General features: G+C 36.0%; 1 protein-coding gene across 2 annotated transcripts in view; it reads left to right on the forward strand.

Annotated features, from left to right (window-relative positions):
• Positions 1-17,787, forward strand: part of mrtfba (myocardin related transcription factor Ba) — a 73,768-nt gene that overhangs the window by 15,140 nt on the left and 40,841 nt on the right. For both annotated transcript variants that reach the window (XM_056469273.1, XM_056469274.1), the window contains exon 2: positions 4,378-4,592. In XM_056469273.1, the coding sequence (XP_056325248.1) occupies positions 4,457-4,592 (136 nt within the window). In that variant the 5' untranslated portion in view covers positions 4,378-4,456. The remainder of the gene's footprint in view (positions 1-4,377; positions 4,593-17,787) is intronic.

Below are 17,787 nucleotides of genomic sequence, written 5' to 3' on the forward strand. Positions count from 1 at the left end.
ATAACTGATTGATTTTCTCTTTGCCATGATGACAGTAAATAATATTTGACTAGATACGTTTCAAGACACTTCTATACAGCTTAAAGTGACATTTAAAGACTTAACTAGGTTAATTAGATTAACTAGGCAGGTTAGGGTAATTAGGCGAGTTATTGTATCATGGTGGTTTGTTCTGTAGGAAACGGGGGAAAAAAAGCTTAAAGGGGCTGATAATTTTGACCTTAAAATGGTTTTTAAGAAATTAAAAACTGCTTTTATTCTAGCCAAAATAAAACATATAAGACTTTCTCCAGAAGAAAAAATATTATCAGACATACTGTGAACATTTCCTTGCTCTGTTAAACATCATTTGGCAAATATTTAAAAAAAGAAAAAAAATCCAAAGGGGGTTTAATAATTCTAATTAATAAAAAACTAATTTCACGGGTGTAACAATACACTCATGTTAAGTATTCGATACACATCTCGATGCTGAACTCACAGTGCAATATTATCTTAGTATTCTATTCTATAATAAAAGAATTTGTATTAGGGCTGCACAATATTGGACCTTGCGATTTTTAGCTTACGAAATGAGAACGATTTCACCAGATGACTTGAATTGGTCTATTTAGAAAGAATTCTGTCATTTAGATTGATTGGGATAATTCTGTAAGGGAGTGAATCATGTTTAAAAATAAACAAACAGACTACAGCTAAGATTAAAAATGAAATAAACAATGCTTTACGGTTTTCTGGGGAGTCTAAAAGTGTTATTGAATTGAAAAATCGAATGTAAAATAACACTAATAGTCTGCATTGTATATGTGAAATGTGAAATAACACTAATATAGTCTTCATTGTGTAAATAATCCAATAAAGTTAATCTTTATTAAAGCTACAAATGGTACTATTTCTTTTGCCTGAATGTTTTAAACCAGTGAATATAATCCTGACTCAACATTGTGCATCCTGCGACTATTGCAGATGAGCATGTTGTAAAATAGATGCTTAACAATATAATGTGCAGCCCCAGTTTGTATCTTTTATTAGTATTGTTTTATTATTTTACTTATATTATTAGTGTTATTTAGGGCTGTGCGATATGATATATTGTTTGGATGAAATATAAAGTGTGTTGTTTCATATTATGCTATATGTTATGTTATAATTTATTTAGCGGCGTCGCAAAATACAATGTTTATGGCAATCAGGGCTCAACCATAAAATTGTCCTGGGGATAGTGCGAGAGATGCTAGGGACAATACAGTAGACAGGGTTGTCAGTGCTGGCTTGTCACTAAAGTTTATAATTTGCCCATGTTTTTCAAAATGCATGCAAATGCAATCTTACAATTGAGGAGTAGCATGACTGACACAAATAAAAGTGTTCAGGTGAACAAAAGGGGGCTGGTGAAAACATACCAAATGCAGGAATTATTGAGCGCGTGCAGTGAGACACAGACATCACTGATTAAAGCTTAGGTTGCACTCACAGATCACATGATCCGTGGTGCTGTAGAGGTGAGGATGAAGAAGATAGTAAAGGCCCCATCTGATTGTCAGATTTGGATAAACAACCTATGCATGATGCAGCACACAAATGCTTGGCACATAGAACAATTTTTTTTGTGGTGTAACGGATCACAAATCTCATGGTTCTGATCACGGGTCGGAACATTTTTCAGATCGGAAACAAATGTGATTTGCTTTTCATTTATTACAAAAACAGTACTGCCAGAAACTTTTGGTTTTAGCAAACAGAACTTAGAACCTATAATTTTATTAAAAATAAAATGAAGAAATAATCAGCTGAATAAAAATAAATAGTAAAATATTCAGCTCTGTGAAAAATTCACTGTTACTGCTACTGCTAGTAAATGTAGAAATTTAGCAGCATCATTTAGCATTATAATTTGTACAACCCATATTTATTTTTAATCTCATTTTCAATAAATGATTCAGTTATTCACTCATAAAAAATAGTGTTTCATTGCTAGATGGATCATTTTTGAAGAACTATTCAGTGGCATATTTTTGATGGCTGATTATCACCACCTATTGGTTAAATAGTATAATTGCTGCCTACAACTTTCATTTTTTAGGGTCAAGTTAAATGCATATGATGGTGATTTTAATCTTTACCATAAACATCAGAGGTTTTATCCAAACTGTACACTGTTTTTTTCAGTAATTCTGTTATATATAATTTAATATATATCGCCTCACAGCAAGAAGGTCGCTGGTTTGAACTTTGGTTGGGTTGGTTGGTGTTTCTGTGTGGAGTTTGCATGTTCTCTCTGCGTTCACGTGGGTTTCCTCCTGTGACATGCAGTACAGGTGAATTGGGTAGGCTAAATTATCCGTAGTGTATGTGTGTGAATATGTATGGATGTTTCCCAGAGATGGGTTGCAGCTGGAAGGGCATCCACTGCGTAAAACACGTGCTGGATAAGTTGGCGGTTCATTCCACTGTGGCGACCCCAGGTTATTAAAGGGACTAAGCCGAAAATAAAATGAATGAATGAATGAATGAACTTCATAACTAACTCGAAAGACTAGTTTTCCAAACACAGATTTGAATGCAGCAATTCGAAGCATTAATAAACATATGCAAATCATCATTATTTATAATTTAAGTTGTGTGGTGGTTGGGATCCCGATCGTTATATGATTAATCGTGCAGCACTGAATGCATTGATGCTGGCTAAACAAGTAGTGACAGAAAACACCTTTAATGAAACCCACCACATCCCGAATAACCTACCACAACTTCTTTCATCATCATTATATTTTACAGGACAGCCTAAATGCTTTCATACATGTGGTTTGAATGAAGCGTGAGGCGATCTCTCTGTAATCGTTACTAATTTAGTGAAGTTACAAAAATATATATTAATCTGCGGGTCACGTGTGTTCCGAACCATGGGTTATGATCCCATGTTACTAATTTAATTTATTACCCTGCAATATGGATAGTACATATTATCATGACAACAAAACATTTTTGATTTATTGTGCAGCCCTGTGTGTTTCTTTATCAGTCTGATGCTGGCTTCACACCAAATGCTCAGCACTATGAAACATGCTCTAGTTTACTCGCAGGATGTTTTTCTTCTTGGGATTTTTTTTTGCTTGAGTTGAATTATTACTTGTGGTTAATATGCGATTGAGGCAAGTTCTAAAGGTTCACACCACAAATTTTAGAGTTAATTGCTCTACTCAATGAAAATTTGTCTCTGTTCACGTAAATACTTCATTTTGCTTGCATTTGACAGTCTAGCTTAGTTTATTATTTTATTTATTATTATTTACTTTTGCAGTCATTATGTGTTAATAGGTTTATGCAGGAAAACAATCTTTAAAAAGAGTAATGTGAGAATGCAAAATATACTTTTTACACAAGTAAATACATGTTTTTCCAATTTTGTGTTGTATTCAGTGACCAAAGGAGGTACTTGTTAATAAGTAAATGGTAACATTCTCTTTATGCAGAGGTCATATCAGGCGATACTGCTTTTTTTCAATACTCTCCATTTCCATGTCCAAATATGCTTTGGGATCTTTATTTAGCCAGTGACCGCATGTCCCACAATGTTTTACTCGATGCATTTTTGTGTAAATGGCCTGAGTCATTGATAAACCAGTAAAAACAGCTGCCATTCCTGTTTAAAAATCTGCCATTCTCTTTGAAATGCTGGATCGGTCTTATGAAAGAGACAGTTACTGCATTGACAGTTACTTCTTTTTATTTTTTTGCAAAATGAATCTGTCACTTTTCACAGATGGCAGCTTGAAAACCAAAGTCCTTGCTTTGTTAGTTGGTGAAACCGTATCAGTGTTTACTTGAGTGGGCATACTCTGCTTTATGAATCAATCTGATATTTGTGAAATTAGCAGCTGAAAAACGATCCTCTTATTGGCCATGACAGAAGGTTTTGAATGGTGAGCGTTTCATGGGAATGAATGATTGTGGTTTGTGCTGATGTGGTCTTAGTGTATTCTAGCATTTTACAGCACCATGGTGAGCGCTGTGTTTATGTTTTTATTGGTTTCACATCTAAACCACTGGGATGATGTAAAGTTGAAGTAATGATAGGCTAGCAAACACAACGTCTATTCATTCACCGGTTGTGGAGAGACTCGTATTTATTATTTGTTAGCGCTGTGATCTATATATGCAACAGCAGTAACTGTATATGCTGTAGATTCAACACCTCCTCAGTGTTTTGAAAAGCTAAAGTGAAATTACAGACTCTACCACATCCTTGACCTATTACATCATCCCCAAACTCTCCATTTCAACTACGATCAGTAATACACAGCCTGCAAACCTTGGACCAGGTTGCTTTGCTCACTTTTTGCAGACCTGTAATGTATTTGAACTGTGTCTTTGCAGAAACTGAAGTGACGAGCTTCCTGTGGCTGCTTCTCCTGCTGATCCCCCACAAGACCCTTGACTCCTCAGCTGAGGAGACATGGAGGAACAGGGGGATGCTGCAATTGGGGGTCTGTTGGCACCCAGCCCACAGAGTGAGGCTGTAACCCATGAAATGGGTGAACTGTCCCTGCACCCCAACCAGAGGCTTCCTCCTCTCAATGAGCGCAAAAATGGTAAGTCACTTGCTGAGATGAGCTAAACAAAACTGATGGGTTGAGTCTTCTAAAGACAATTGGGACACACAACATATCCTTAGATAATTGATTACTGGTTACTAAAGAATATGCATTCATTAAAGGCATAGGTCACCCAAAAATGACACAAAAATTCACCCGTCACTTGTTCTAAACCTCTTTGTCTTTCTTTCTTCTGTTAAGGCTGGTTTATACTTCTGCGTCGAGTGATTGGCGTGACTCCCGGCGCATGCCTTGCGTGGAGTCGTGCATTTATACTTCTGCATGCTGTTTGTGTTGCTCTGCAATCACACTTCCGAATAGCTAGCTGGCAGAAGGTTTTTATGTTCCTCTGTGTCGTGTTTCTTCGCAGGTGTTTTTTTTTTTTAACGCTACCTTAATATACAAGTAGCTAAAACTCGCTCATTCAGAGGCGGGAACTGGTGGACGTGCAACAACTTTAATCATAAGGTAAACACGTGAGGCATGGCAAGGGCTATGAGACCGCGCGAAGGCTGCGCCAGAGCATAAACATACGTGTGTGCTTGAGACAGAAGTGTAAATCAGCCTTTAAACACAAAAGAGTATATTTCGAAGAAAGCTGGAAACCTGTAACCATTGACTTCCTTAGTATTTGTTTTTTCTACTTTTGAAGTCAGTGGTTACAGGTTTTACTTAGTGTTTAACAGAATAAAAGAACTCTTGAACAGGGCTTGAAATTGTGACAGTTTTGGTCGCAAATGCGCCTGAAATGTTATCTATGTGACCTCAAAATATATTGCAGAAAATTGTTGCCATGTGACCAGTTTTCACAGCAAAATGTTCACCGCATGAGCAGATTTAGGAGACATTCACACATTATACATCTTTGCACCTAAAAACGCCAAACGCAGCACTCAGGAATGATTTAAAACAGTTGACATGTAAACTTGCTAGAGTAAACAAAGCCCGCAATGCTTGTCCCGCCTTCAATCTGTTCTGTTTGGCCCACTGCGCTAGAACAGAACGCGAATGGATAGGTTAATATCAGCTGTCAATCACTTAGTTCCGATAACAGGGAGCTACAGCCGCGAAAATTTAAAAGTCTGGATACGAGAGAATGAAAACAACAATTAGTGATCATGTAATGGATGTCAATCCAGCATTTACACTTTTTGAAGAGTGGATAAACAACTTCCAGTGGTTAAAATCCGCTAATAAAATGACTGAAGCATTCAACGTAAAGCCGGTGGGATGGAGTTTTTAGGTAACAGTGTTTGCCACATCCACACATTTTAAGTACGAGATGTTCTATTTAATCCTTTATTTAATCATCACGATGGTGTCAGTCGTGCGATTCACCATCGCTAAAGAGCAGGCATTCACTGAGATGATACTAATATTGCAGCTCGTGAAAAGACTGTTAATGCTATTAAGATGACGTATGCAAATAATAAGTTATATGTAGGGCCAGACGGAATCTGCGGATGTTTTTTGCTATTTCTGCAGAGAATTTTGGTGAATGTTAATGTTTAAAATGCAAATCCAATTAGATTCACTTCATTTGGTCAACAAAGCAAGTCTCTCATATAATAGATCTACTAAAAGACAGAAAATATTACTTTACAAACTGCATTGTACAGAAATTAGATGAACATTTTCATATTAGTCAAAAATGTTGCTGTAATTAATTTAAAAACTGAATAAATATAGATTTACACACATTTACTCAAGTAAATAAACAGATAAGAATTTTGTCTGGTGCTACCAAGAAAATAGGTTAATTTCGAGCCCTGTTAAAGATTTGGAACCACCTGAGGGTGAGTAAATAGTGAGTACATTTTCGTTTTTTGCGTGAACTATCCCTTTAACGTGGGAATTTATTGCATTAAAAATTCTCATTTTTACTTAAATTATTGTTGTTATAGCTTTTATGGTTCTCTTTTTCAAGATCATCTTGGCCAACAAGAACAGTACACGGCTCACGTGGGTAACAATTAACAGAAAGCCTTTTTTTAAATAAGTTTTAGTCTAATTAATGTCAGAATACAATAAAAGCAACAATATTGTTAATCCTATTACAACTTAAAAAGCTGTTTTATGTAGTTTTGTTATTTTTGTTTGTCTCTGAAATATTTTTTCATGCTTCTGTCGCAGATTTTATTATGAAAAAGTTGTGCTGTTTCACATTTTGTACCTTTTGTATCTTTAAATAACAGCATTTATATAAAATACACTTTGCAACATAAGATTTGTCATTTGCTGCCACTTTTATTTAATTTAATGTTAATTCTATTTCAACTTAAAAAGCTGTTTTGTTTTAATATAGTTTTATTTTTACTTATCTCTGAAATATTTTAAATATTTATTCATTTTAATATGCCGTTTATGTTTTTATTTTGAAAAAATTCAAGAGTTCACAATTAGATATTGTTTGACAATATTAGCAGGTTTGGCATGCTGTCCCGGGAGAGAAACCTGATCTTGGAGATAATTGAGCCCGAGATCAGGTAGGTCTCGAGAGCTCCCCCTGGTAAAGGAGGAAAAGGAGGAGATGGGGTGGAAGGGGGGATTCTTCTAAAACGAAGATAAGGCAATAGGATGAAATTGGTCTATTTATTGTAGGCTTGGATCAATCTGATTGGATTATTGCTGATTACAGATAAGAGTCACCTTTGATCAATCATATCACATGCTCCTCTAGAAAATTAGTTTAAAAACGTCACTTATATAAAATGAAATACTTGTAACATAAGGATTGTCATTTGCTACCACTTTTATTTTATTTAATGTTAACTTTAATTTGGTGTTTATTTAGGCAAAATGGGAAAGATTTCTAATGTTATCTTTTGTTAACCTAATGTTTGGCGCATCTGATGTTGGGAACGGCTGCATTTATCTGAGATTTTGTTGTGAAGTAAAACAGAGTAGTATTTAGCTATTTGTCCTTTTAACAAAATCACAGAAGATATCAGATTTATGTGTCCCTCTTGGCTAAGTGTTCGCCGTCAGTCCAATTTGTTGCCCATTTTTGGTGAGCTTATTGAGAGTTTTAAAATTGCCCCTTGTTTCACAATGGTTGCCCGCTTGCATAAATTTAGCCAATAAATTATAAACTTGGCTCTCTGCCTAGTTCAAATCGCACTACATCCTGATTGCTTTTGTCTCTATTTCCAGGTGATTAGATAACACTTTATTTCTGTACCCGCTGAAAAAACAAAAGCTCTCTTTCCATTCCGTCATACACAGAAGCTGCATTCAGAATCCTGACATTTCTTTGCCTCTTAGTTTTGGACTCAAGAGTTTTGATTGACATGTGAAAGGTCGACAGGACATCGGCGTCTGCATTTGGTGGCTCGCGGCTGTATGTGCTCTGCACCTCTAGGTCTCTCGCTATGCTGAGGTCACACCGCCACAGCGAGTGGAAATGTAAACGTCTTTGGCAGAGCGAGACCCGTGTCAGTTACTCATCTTCTGGCTGTCTGTCAAACAAGATGTTTACCATGTTGATAGAGAGGAGAGTTATTTCAGCTAAGAGCTAGTCTTTGTTTTTACTGCTCTCGAATCTTAAATACAAAGCTTGCATGGTACACTCGCTTTTAAACAGAAAGCTTAGTGTTCTTCTAAGTTTTTATTTACACGTGATATTAAGTGCACTAATTTGGCCATAGGTAGGCAAGGGTGACAGACTGCACGTCACACCTGCCATTTAAATGTGTCACTTTTGTCCACTTTTGACCTATTTTTTGATAAGGGAATGTCTGTGGGTAAGTGTGGGTTCTCTTTATTTTACACTTATTCAAATGCCCTTTCTGTCCTCTTGTATTGATATGCATGTATATACCCAAAGCTATGGTGGCCATGAGAGCTTAACGTGCTGCAATTTAAGGCCCCATTTACACCAATACGTTTTAGTTTTAAAACATCGTTTTAGAAGGAAAACAATCCACGTGGCGTTTCATCTAACGTTTCTATAAAGATCTGCGTCCACACTACGCCACTATAAACGCACATCACGTGACCACACACTTTGGCATGCGCTGCAGCATATGTGGATGTCTGAGCTCCAGGCAGTCAGAGGGTGCTTTGAGCACACCTCCCCAGGTGAGAGCAGCACATGTCGGACAGTTCATCAAGGATATACCGCTGGATCTCATCTCACAATAGTTCTTAAATGTGATATTTAATTAATCTCTCTATCTAAAGACTCTTTGGTCTTTTGAATCTAATACTTGTTCTCAGTTGCATGTTATGAGCGCAAAGATAAGTTAATATAATAATTGATGTAACCACGTATACAGATTCTGATTTGTGGACCACAAAACCACAGATTCTGCACTGGTTGCCTGACTTTATTTCCTATATTGTATAAACTTATTGTACGTTATATTTTTGTATTGGCCATTATTGATTATTAAAACTTTAATTATTAAAAAAGCAAAAGAGAGGGTATGTTTCATATTGTCAATGAAAATTAAAGGAGGCAGTACTGTTATAGGCTTTGTTTTGTTATAAATATGCATACAGTGAAGATGACGGTCATATAAATGTATAGCTACATGATGCCTCAACATTTTTGGTGTCTGTTAAGTTGTTAATATCAAAATGAAAAAAGCCAGTTCCTTATATCATGTTTTCATTTTATTGTTAAGATAAAACAACATAGCCATGGTGATGCAAATGTTGTTATAGAGTAGCCTACACTGTTCCCTTTGAAGATTTACCCAACGGAAGAAAAGATCTTCATCCATTTGACAACACGCATGTTGCAATTTCTCGCAACGCAAACACTTAAAAAAAAGCACTGCATTTTCCCACAATGCAATCAAATTAAGAAAACGCACTGCATTTTCCCACAACGCAATCAAAGTAATAAAACGCACTGCATTTTCCCACAATGCAATCAAATTAATAAAACGCACTGCATTTTCCCACAACGCAATCAAATTTATAAAACGCACTGCATTTTCCCATAATGCAATCAAATTAATAAAACGCACTGCATTTTCCCACAACGCAATCACATTAATAAAACGCACTGCATTTTCCCACAACGCAATCAAATTAATAAAACGCACTGCATTTTCCCACAACGCAATCAAATTAATAAAACGCACTGCATTTTCCCACAACGCAATCAAATTAATAAAACGCACTGCATTTTCCCAAAACGCAATCAAATTAATAAAACGCACTGCATTTTCCCACAACGCAATCAAATTAATAAAACGCACTGCATTTTCCCACAATGCAATCAAATTAATAAAACGCACTGCATTTTCCCACAACGCAATCAAATTAATAAAACGCACTGCATTTTCCCACAACGCAATCAAATTAATAAAACGCACTGCATTTTCCCACAATGCAATCAAATTAATAAAACGCACTGCATTTTCCCACAACGCAATCAAATTAATAAAACGCACTGCATTTTCCCACAACGCAATCAAATTAATAAAACGCACTGCATTTTCCCATAATGCAATCAAATTAATAAAACGCACTGCATTTTCCCACAACGCAATCAAATTAATAAAACGCACTGCATTTTCCCACAACGCAATCAAATTAATAAAACGCACTGCATTTTCCCAAAACGCAATCAAATTAATAAAACGCACTGCATTTTCCCACAACGCAATCAAATTAATAAAACGCACTGCATTTTCCCACAATGCAATCAAATTAATAAAACGCACTGCATTTTCCCACAACGCAATCAAATTAATAAAACGCACTGCATTTTCCCACAACGCAATCAAATTAATAAAACGCACTGCATTTTCCCATAATGCAATCAAATTAATAAAACGCACTGCATTTTCCCACAACGCAATCAAATTAATAAAACGCACTGCATTTTCCCACAATGCAATCAAATTAATAAAACGCACTGCATTTTCCCATAATGCAATCAAATTAATAAAACGCACTGCATTTTCCCACAACGCAATCACATTAATAAAACACACTGCATTTTCCCACAATGCAATCAAAGTAATAAAACGCACTGCATTTTCCCACAACGCAATCAAATTTATAAAACGCACTGCATTTTCCCACAATGCAATCAAATTAAGAAAACGCACTGCATTTTCCCACAACGCAATCAAATTAATAAAACGCACTGCATTTTCCCACAACGCAATCAAATTAATAAAACGCACTGCATTTTCCCACAACGCAATCAAATTAAGAAAACACACTGCATTTTCCCACAACGCAATCAAATTGATAAAACGCACTGCATTTTCCCACAACGCAATCAAATTGATAAAACGCACTGCATTTTCCCACAATGCAATCAAATTAAGAAAACGCACTGCATTTTCCCACAACGCAATCAAATAGATAAAACGCACTGCATTTTCCCACAACGCAATCAAATTGATAAAACGCACTGCATTTTCCCACAACGCAATCAAATTGATAAAACGCACTGCATTTTCCCACAACGCAATCAAATTAAGAAAACGCACTGCATTTTCCCACAACGCAATCAAATTGATAAAACGCACTGCATTTTCCCACAACGCAATCAAATTGATAAAACGCACTGCATTTTCCCACAACGCAATCAAATTAATAAAACGCACTGCATTTTCCCACAACGCAATCAAATTGATAAAACGCACTGCATTTTCCCACAACGCAATCAAATTGATAAAACGCACTGCATTTTCCCACAACGCAATCAAATTGATAAAACGCACTGCATTTTCCCACAATGCAATCAAATTAAGAAAACGCACTGCATTTTCCCACAACGCAATCAAATTAAGAAAACGCACTGCATTTTACCACAACGCGATCAAATTGATAAAACACACTGCATTTTCCCACAATGCAATCAAATTAAGAAAACGCACTGCATTTTCCCACAACGCAATCAAATTGATAAAACGCACTGTATTTTCCCACAACGCAATCAAATTAATAAAACGCACTGCATTTTCCCACAAAGCAATCAAATTGATAAAACGCACTGCATTTTCCCACAACGCAATCAAATTAATAAAACGCACTGCATTTTCCCACAACGCAATCAAATTAATAAAACGCACTGCATTTTCCCACAACGCAATCAAATTGATAAAACGCACTGCATTTTCCCACAACGCAATCAAATTGATAAAACGCACTGCATTTTGCCACAACGCAATCAAATTAAGAAAACGCACTGCATTTTCCCACAACGCAATCAAATTAAGAAAACGCACTGCATTTTCCCACAACGCAATCAAATTAATAAAACGCAGTGCATTTTCCCACAATGCAATCAAATTAATAAAACGCACTGCATTTTCCCACAACGCAATCACATTAATAAAATGCACTGCTCTCTTCAGCTTTTGTTCCTGATCTAGAAGCCACAGAAACGACATACTGAACCCTTTAGTTTATGTATATGTTTGATTCTGTACTGGTAAAAGAACATTCTGCTTTTAAAAATATTTTTCCTCCTTGACAAACTTCTGGAGAAGTTTGCCATCTTTATGGCCAGTGCGCAACAACTAACCGTGTTATGTTTAAAAATAAGGTTAGTAGGCAGTGCGCAGGCTTCTTTATTGTGGCTGTTTGACCACATGTGTGCCTATACTACAACAACAGTCAAAATGAAGGTCACGCTCAATACAATTCAACCCCATTGTGATCATATCAATGAAAACACATCTTCTTGCCAGACATAAGCAGGGTCTATCTTTAAATTATCTTCTGTGTATATGATCTTCAGTGGCAGGGAGGAGTTAAAGTCTGGTCTTTCAGCTCCCTCCTCTCTGCCTGCTACTGGAGCAGAGATGTTTTTTTCTCTGAAGGAGTCTCACTTTCACAATCAATGGAGAACCCAGAGGAACGAGGGCCTTGTGCTTTTTTCACAAAGTTCTGCTGCTATCAGGAGCCCACCTTGAGATACTCAGGACGTATCATGACCTGCTTAGGACTGGAGACTCACCAAACCTGCAGAGGAAACCTCTTATCACATTCTGCGACTGGCTGCTCGAGTTTAAGAGGTGGATTTTGAATAGCTTTCATTCATTGACTTTAAAAAAGTAGGAATTTGTAAAGCATGGTTAGGAGGGGTAGAATTGATTGGCTATTTGTTAGAGCTGTGTGCATTTGTCTTCAGATAATCATGGTAATCTTGTTGCAAATTTTCTATCAGGTGCTCGCCAGGAAGGTCAATTATTGTTCCAAATAATAGCAGCAGAAGACACAGCATAGATTGGCATGATAGGGATGTCAAAAAGCTACTTATTTAAAAAAATTACTAGTCCACTAATAGGTTGTGAGGAAGTTCAGTGGTTTGAGGTTCACTTGAGCTTAATTAATTTTTTTTTTTTTTGGGGGGGGGGGGGGGGGTGTTGTTTTCATCAGTTGTGATGCAAAATTGTTGAATAACTAAGTGAAACTGAATGCAGGAATTTTGAGACTCAATGAAAAACATTCACTTGACGAGGGAAAAAACAACAACATTATATTGGATGCACGTTTTTACTTTGTAAATTGTTTAACATGGAGAACCTGATTTAGCAGCCACACAAACTATCAGCATTATGTAGTTAATGTTTTGGTTATTTATGTAACACTGCCGCGCAAAGGTTTGACATGTAAGTTTAATGTTTTCAAATCGGTATCTAACATCTCACCAAGGTTACATTTACTTGATCAAAACTAAACTATTATCACATTTGAAATAACAGCACAGGGTTTCCTGTTTTAATAGATTTTAAAGCTTCATTTATTCATTGGTTTTTTTCAAACTTGGTAAGATTAATAGTTATCATTCGATTATTAATTCGATTATAACAAAATTCCCAATTTGGTGCATCCCTACTCCCTTAATGAAAACAGAGTTTAAAAGAAACAGCACTTATTCGAATTGAACTAATTGTTACTTTTCGTAACATTATGTATATTTTACAGTCACTTTTTATTCATTTAAAATGATTAATACTAAGTAAATGACTGACTCCAACTATATTAATATGAAATGCGTCAATTATGGTGCACATGGTTTCACCAAGCAGAACGTCTTGTTGATCCTGGACTGACATTCCACTCAACCAATCAGATTTGAAGGAACTGTTTATAGTAAATCTCAAGTTTAAGCTGTGGATATGGGCTTTCTGCATTGTTTTTGCTCAAATATCATTGCGAGAAAAGTTCTGGGTTGAGTTGGGTTAAGTGGTAGGGGCATGGTTAGGACTGTGTTTTTAAATACTTAAGTATCAAAAAAGGGTATTGATCCAGGAATATATCTTAATCTACAAAATGTGTTCCTCATAGCTGTCTTGAAACCATCCAGTCACTGTGTTCTATCTATTGCTGAGATCATGCTGTCTTGAGTTTGACCAAGATGATGCAAGGCATTTTGCTCATCGCGGGGAATGACCCAACCTAAAAAGCTGCATGTTATATTTTGCAATGAAGGAGACATAAACATTTTTTTCCCTCCTTTGCCGCAAGTAAAAAATTAACCTGATTAGGATCAAGGTCAATGTAGTCCAGGCACCAGGAATGTAGAGGCCCCCATTATTATCTCCTTCATGGAACATTCTGTCTTCTCCTCAGTGTCATTTTTCAGTGTAAAGTATTTTCTCAGTCATTACAAAGTATTTAGAATTAATAATACAGTCTGTGTTTATACACTTCCCTTCGGTGGCACAATTGGGGTAGAACTTGCACACTTCAGCTTTAAGTGCACCGATTCATAGTGAAAATGATAAAATGCCATCTATGTGTTCTCAGCAGCCTCTAAAGTTTCGTTTACTTAACCTCAGCTGACCTTGTTAACTGTAAACTGACTCATAGTGGGCAAAAAAAAAAAAGTTTTTATTTGAACTAAACCTCCGTGTTCCTTCATTCAACATTTTATGACACTGGCACAGGCTTACAGCAAGTTACAGCAGTATGCATAATGTATGTGGATAAAAGATCCTGTTGTGCTGCCCACATTAAATTTAGCTTGAAAAAAGATATCAAACACAAAGAAAGCATAGTAAATCCAAGTAAAGTGTCTGCTTCAATGTTTCAAATATGTGAAAGAAAATATGAGTGAAATAATGTTCTAACATCTTCATTCAAGGATTATAGTATATCTTTTTAAAAATAAAGGAACATTTATTTTGGCCTATACTTTAGAAAATACAAATAATACTACTATAGTTTTTATTCATGAAGTTCTTAATGGAAAATTGCAACAACAAAAAAGTGTTTTTAAGTATTATGACAAAGATTGGTGAAAACGTAAAATGATAATTTAATCATTAAAATCAGTAATTTATGTCGGTGTCAACAGCCTAGTGGTTTGTGCGTCAACATATAGCACCCAGGTGCTCGCAGTGACCCGAGTTTGATTCCCAGCTTGAGGTCCTTTGCCGATCCTTCTTCTCTCTCTGCTCCTCACATTTTCCTGTCTGTTAATCTCCACTGTCCTGTCATTAAAGGTGAAAACCCCTAAAAAATTATTATTAAAAAAAATCTATAATTTTCTATTTTAAGGCTTTGCTTTTAATTTATCTTTGGAAAGCAAATTGAGACATTTTAGGTGAAATCTGAGAGCTCCTTGATACTGCATAGACAGCAAGGGTACCAAAAAACATCCTGATAAGGAGAAGAAAATGTTGAATAAAGTCATTATTTCTGTTTTATGTGCACACAAGTATTCTTTTAGCTTCATAATGTTCTGATTGAACCAACTGAAGGCATACAGTCTTTTTTTTTTTTTTGGATAAGTTGAGATTCTTGCTGTCTATGGAGGATGAGGGCGCTCTCAGATTTCATAAAATATCTTAAAGTTTTTGACACTTCTAAAGCATAAAATTACCATGATATTTTTGCAGATATTTAAGAAACATGCCAAGTGAACATTCTTGTCTATCTGAAAAACAGTGCTAAATCAGAAATTTTGCTTTCAAAATGTGCCAGTACACCTGTCTTTGTATTGATCATTTAACCGACCCAATGCCAGTTTAGCCAATTATATTTTAGCACTCTGGGTTGCCTTGGTGGAAAACCACATATTTCCACATATGCATAAATTGTGCATCTCTGACAAATGCGACCTCCGGCGGACAGTTGCAGCCTACAAAATGAGATGCAGATTCAGAGTTCCACATGAGGTCGTTAATAAATAGCAAATAATATAAATATTACAAACTTAAAATTAAGCGAGCAGGTTACATTGTAACCCCTTGTCCTAACAACATGCTACATGACCAGATTTGCAGTGATATGCAATTGGGCTGTTTGCACCAGACTTAACATTTAAATACAGCCATTTAGAAGCACAGAATAGTGCACTTGCTGCACCCCAGCGAAATGGTAAGGTTTGTAATGCACTTGATGCATATTAAACCTCTTTAACATTATTAAATGTACATCCTGAATCACTGATTATGAGCTGGCTTGCACTGAAGTTCCATTTCAAATGATTTATTTTATTTTTAATATCTGAGGTGAACTATCTGCTGCTGTTTTTAATTCTATGGCTAAATCTCATGTAAACTCACATTATTAACACTGAATAAAGCACATGAGGTGTACCTGAGGTGATTGTCATAGTTTTCTATTGTTCAGCTGCAAGAAATAACCGTTTCCAAAATATACATTTCAAGTGTTCTTAGAACAGATTACTTTAGAACAGAATAAATTTATAATTTAAATAAATAAATTTAAATTAGAACAGAAACTCTGTTTAATATGGAAAATATTCCTTCTATCGTGTGCCGTTGCTTTTATTTAGAACACGATTTAAATCAGCCTTTAGGGTCGACAATCAGGCACACTGCTGTTGGTGTTTTCAAATCTTGTGTTTGTTTTCAACCAGATGTGCAATACCTAGTTCAACCACTGGGTGTCAAACTTACATTCTGCACCTTTAATTTGTAGTGAATATGTACAAATGTTTCATGGGGCATTCACACCAGACACGGCTTGCGCAAATAGATTACGCTATTTGTGTGTAAATAGACACGTTAACATTTTGAGTTTGCTCGCTTCATTCGCGTGTGAAATTCACTTCACAATCGAGACTGATTCATGTCATGAGAGGGGTGTCTGTCTGCCTGGTGACAGATTTGTTGCTAATGGCTGACATGGATTTTATTAAGAAAGTAACTGTAATTTATGTGCTTTAGGAAGGCTGAAATACAAAGTAGATTTGTTTGGCGCCATTAGATCTGTCTGAGGTACTCCCAGCTTTGTGAGTTTATCAACTGACAAGCCGGTCACAGTTTGATGAGCTGTTGTCCCCTGTCGGCAGGAGGATTTCCCCTCAGGACACCAACTTCAGGCACTACATCATAATCACGCCTCTACTAGAGCAAGCTCCTGATTGGTTAACAAGGCACAAATTTTTTCTGCTTAAGAGATTTTTTTCTGCTTAAGAGATTTGCGCTAATCGTGCATCAAATTGCTGAAATGCTCAATTTGTTGTGTGTCATTCATTCAAATCACATTATCGTGCAAATATCGCCTCAGAATGTCTGATCGCATCTATTCATATGATATATTAACTATGAATTGACATGGGGCTGGGCGATTTGACCTAAAATCTAAATCTCAATTATTTGAACATTTTAACTCGATCACGATTAATGAACAATTATTTTATTTATTACTCTTTTTTGCCCTTATAGTTTACTGACAAGTTTTATATGCCATATAAAAGCATCTCAGGCGCATCTTCCCGATTATTGTCAATGTAGTGCAAAGTAAGGCTCAAGAATGAGTTCTTTGTCCTACTTGACCAGAGATCAATGTGGCTGCAAAGTGGCCACAGAAGTAGAAATCAACCACAGCCTTTAATAGAGCGGGGTCACGTGCACACATAGGGAACGTAATTGAGAAAATTGTCCTAGAAAAATTTGATTGATTATAGGTTCTGAATGTCGATTTCGATTACTTTTCAATTAATCGCCCTGCCCTAAATTAACATGTAAATCACTAACACTTGACGCTACATCCATGACTGGTGTAAATGTACCATCAAGGGTTGGAATGAGGTGATGGAAATAAATAAAATAATATTAATTTTTGGTTGAACTAACCCTTTAAATTTTCATCAAATGATTTGTTTATATGTGTTTTGATAAATACCATTTGATAAATACCATTTGATAAATACCATTGTGACACTTAAATGCAATTTTGTGGAAATATTCTATAAAGCTTGGTAAAAAAGTATGGTGGTCATAATGTTTTGCATTGA

The sequence above is a fragment of the Danio aesculapii genome, chromosome 12 (assembly GCF_903798145.1).
Source record: "Danio aesculapii chromosome 12, fDanAes4.1, whole genome shotgun sequence".
NCBI classification, from domain to species: Eukaryota; Metazoa; Chordata; class Actinopteri; order Cypriniformes; family Danionidae; genus Danio; species Danio aesculapii.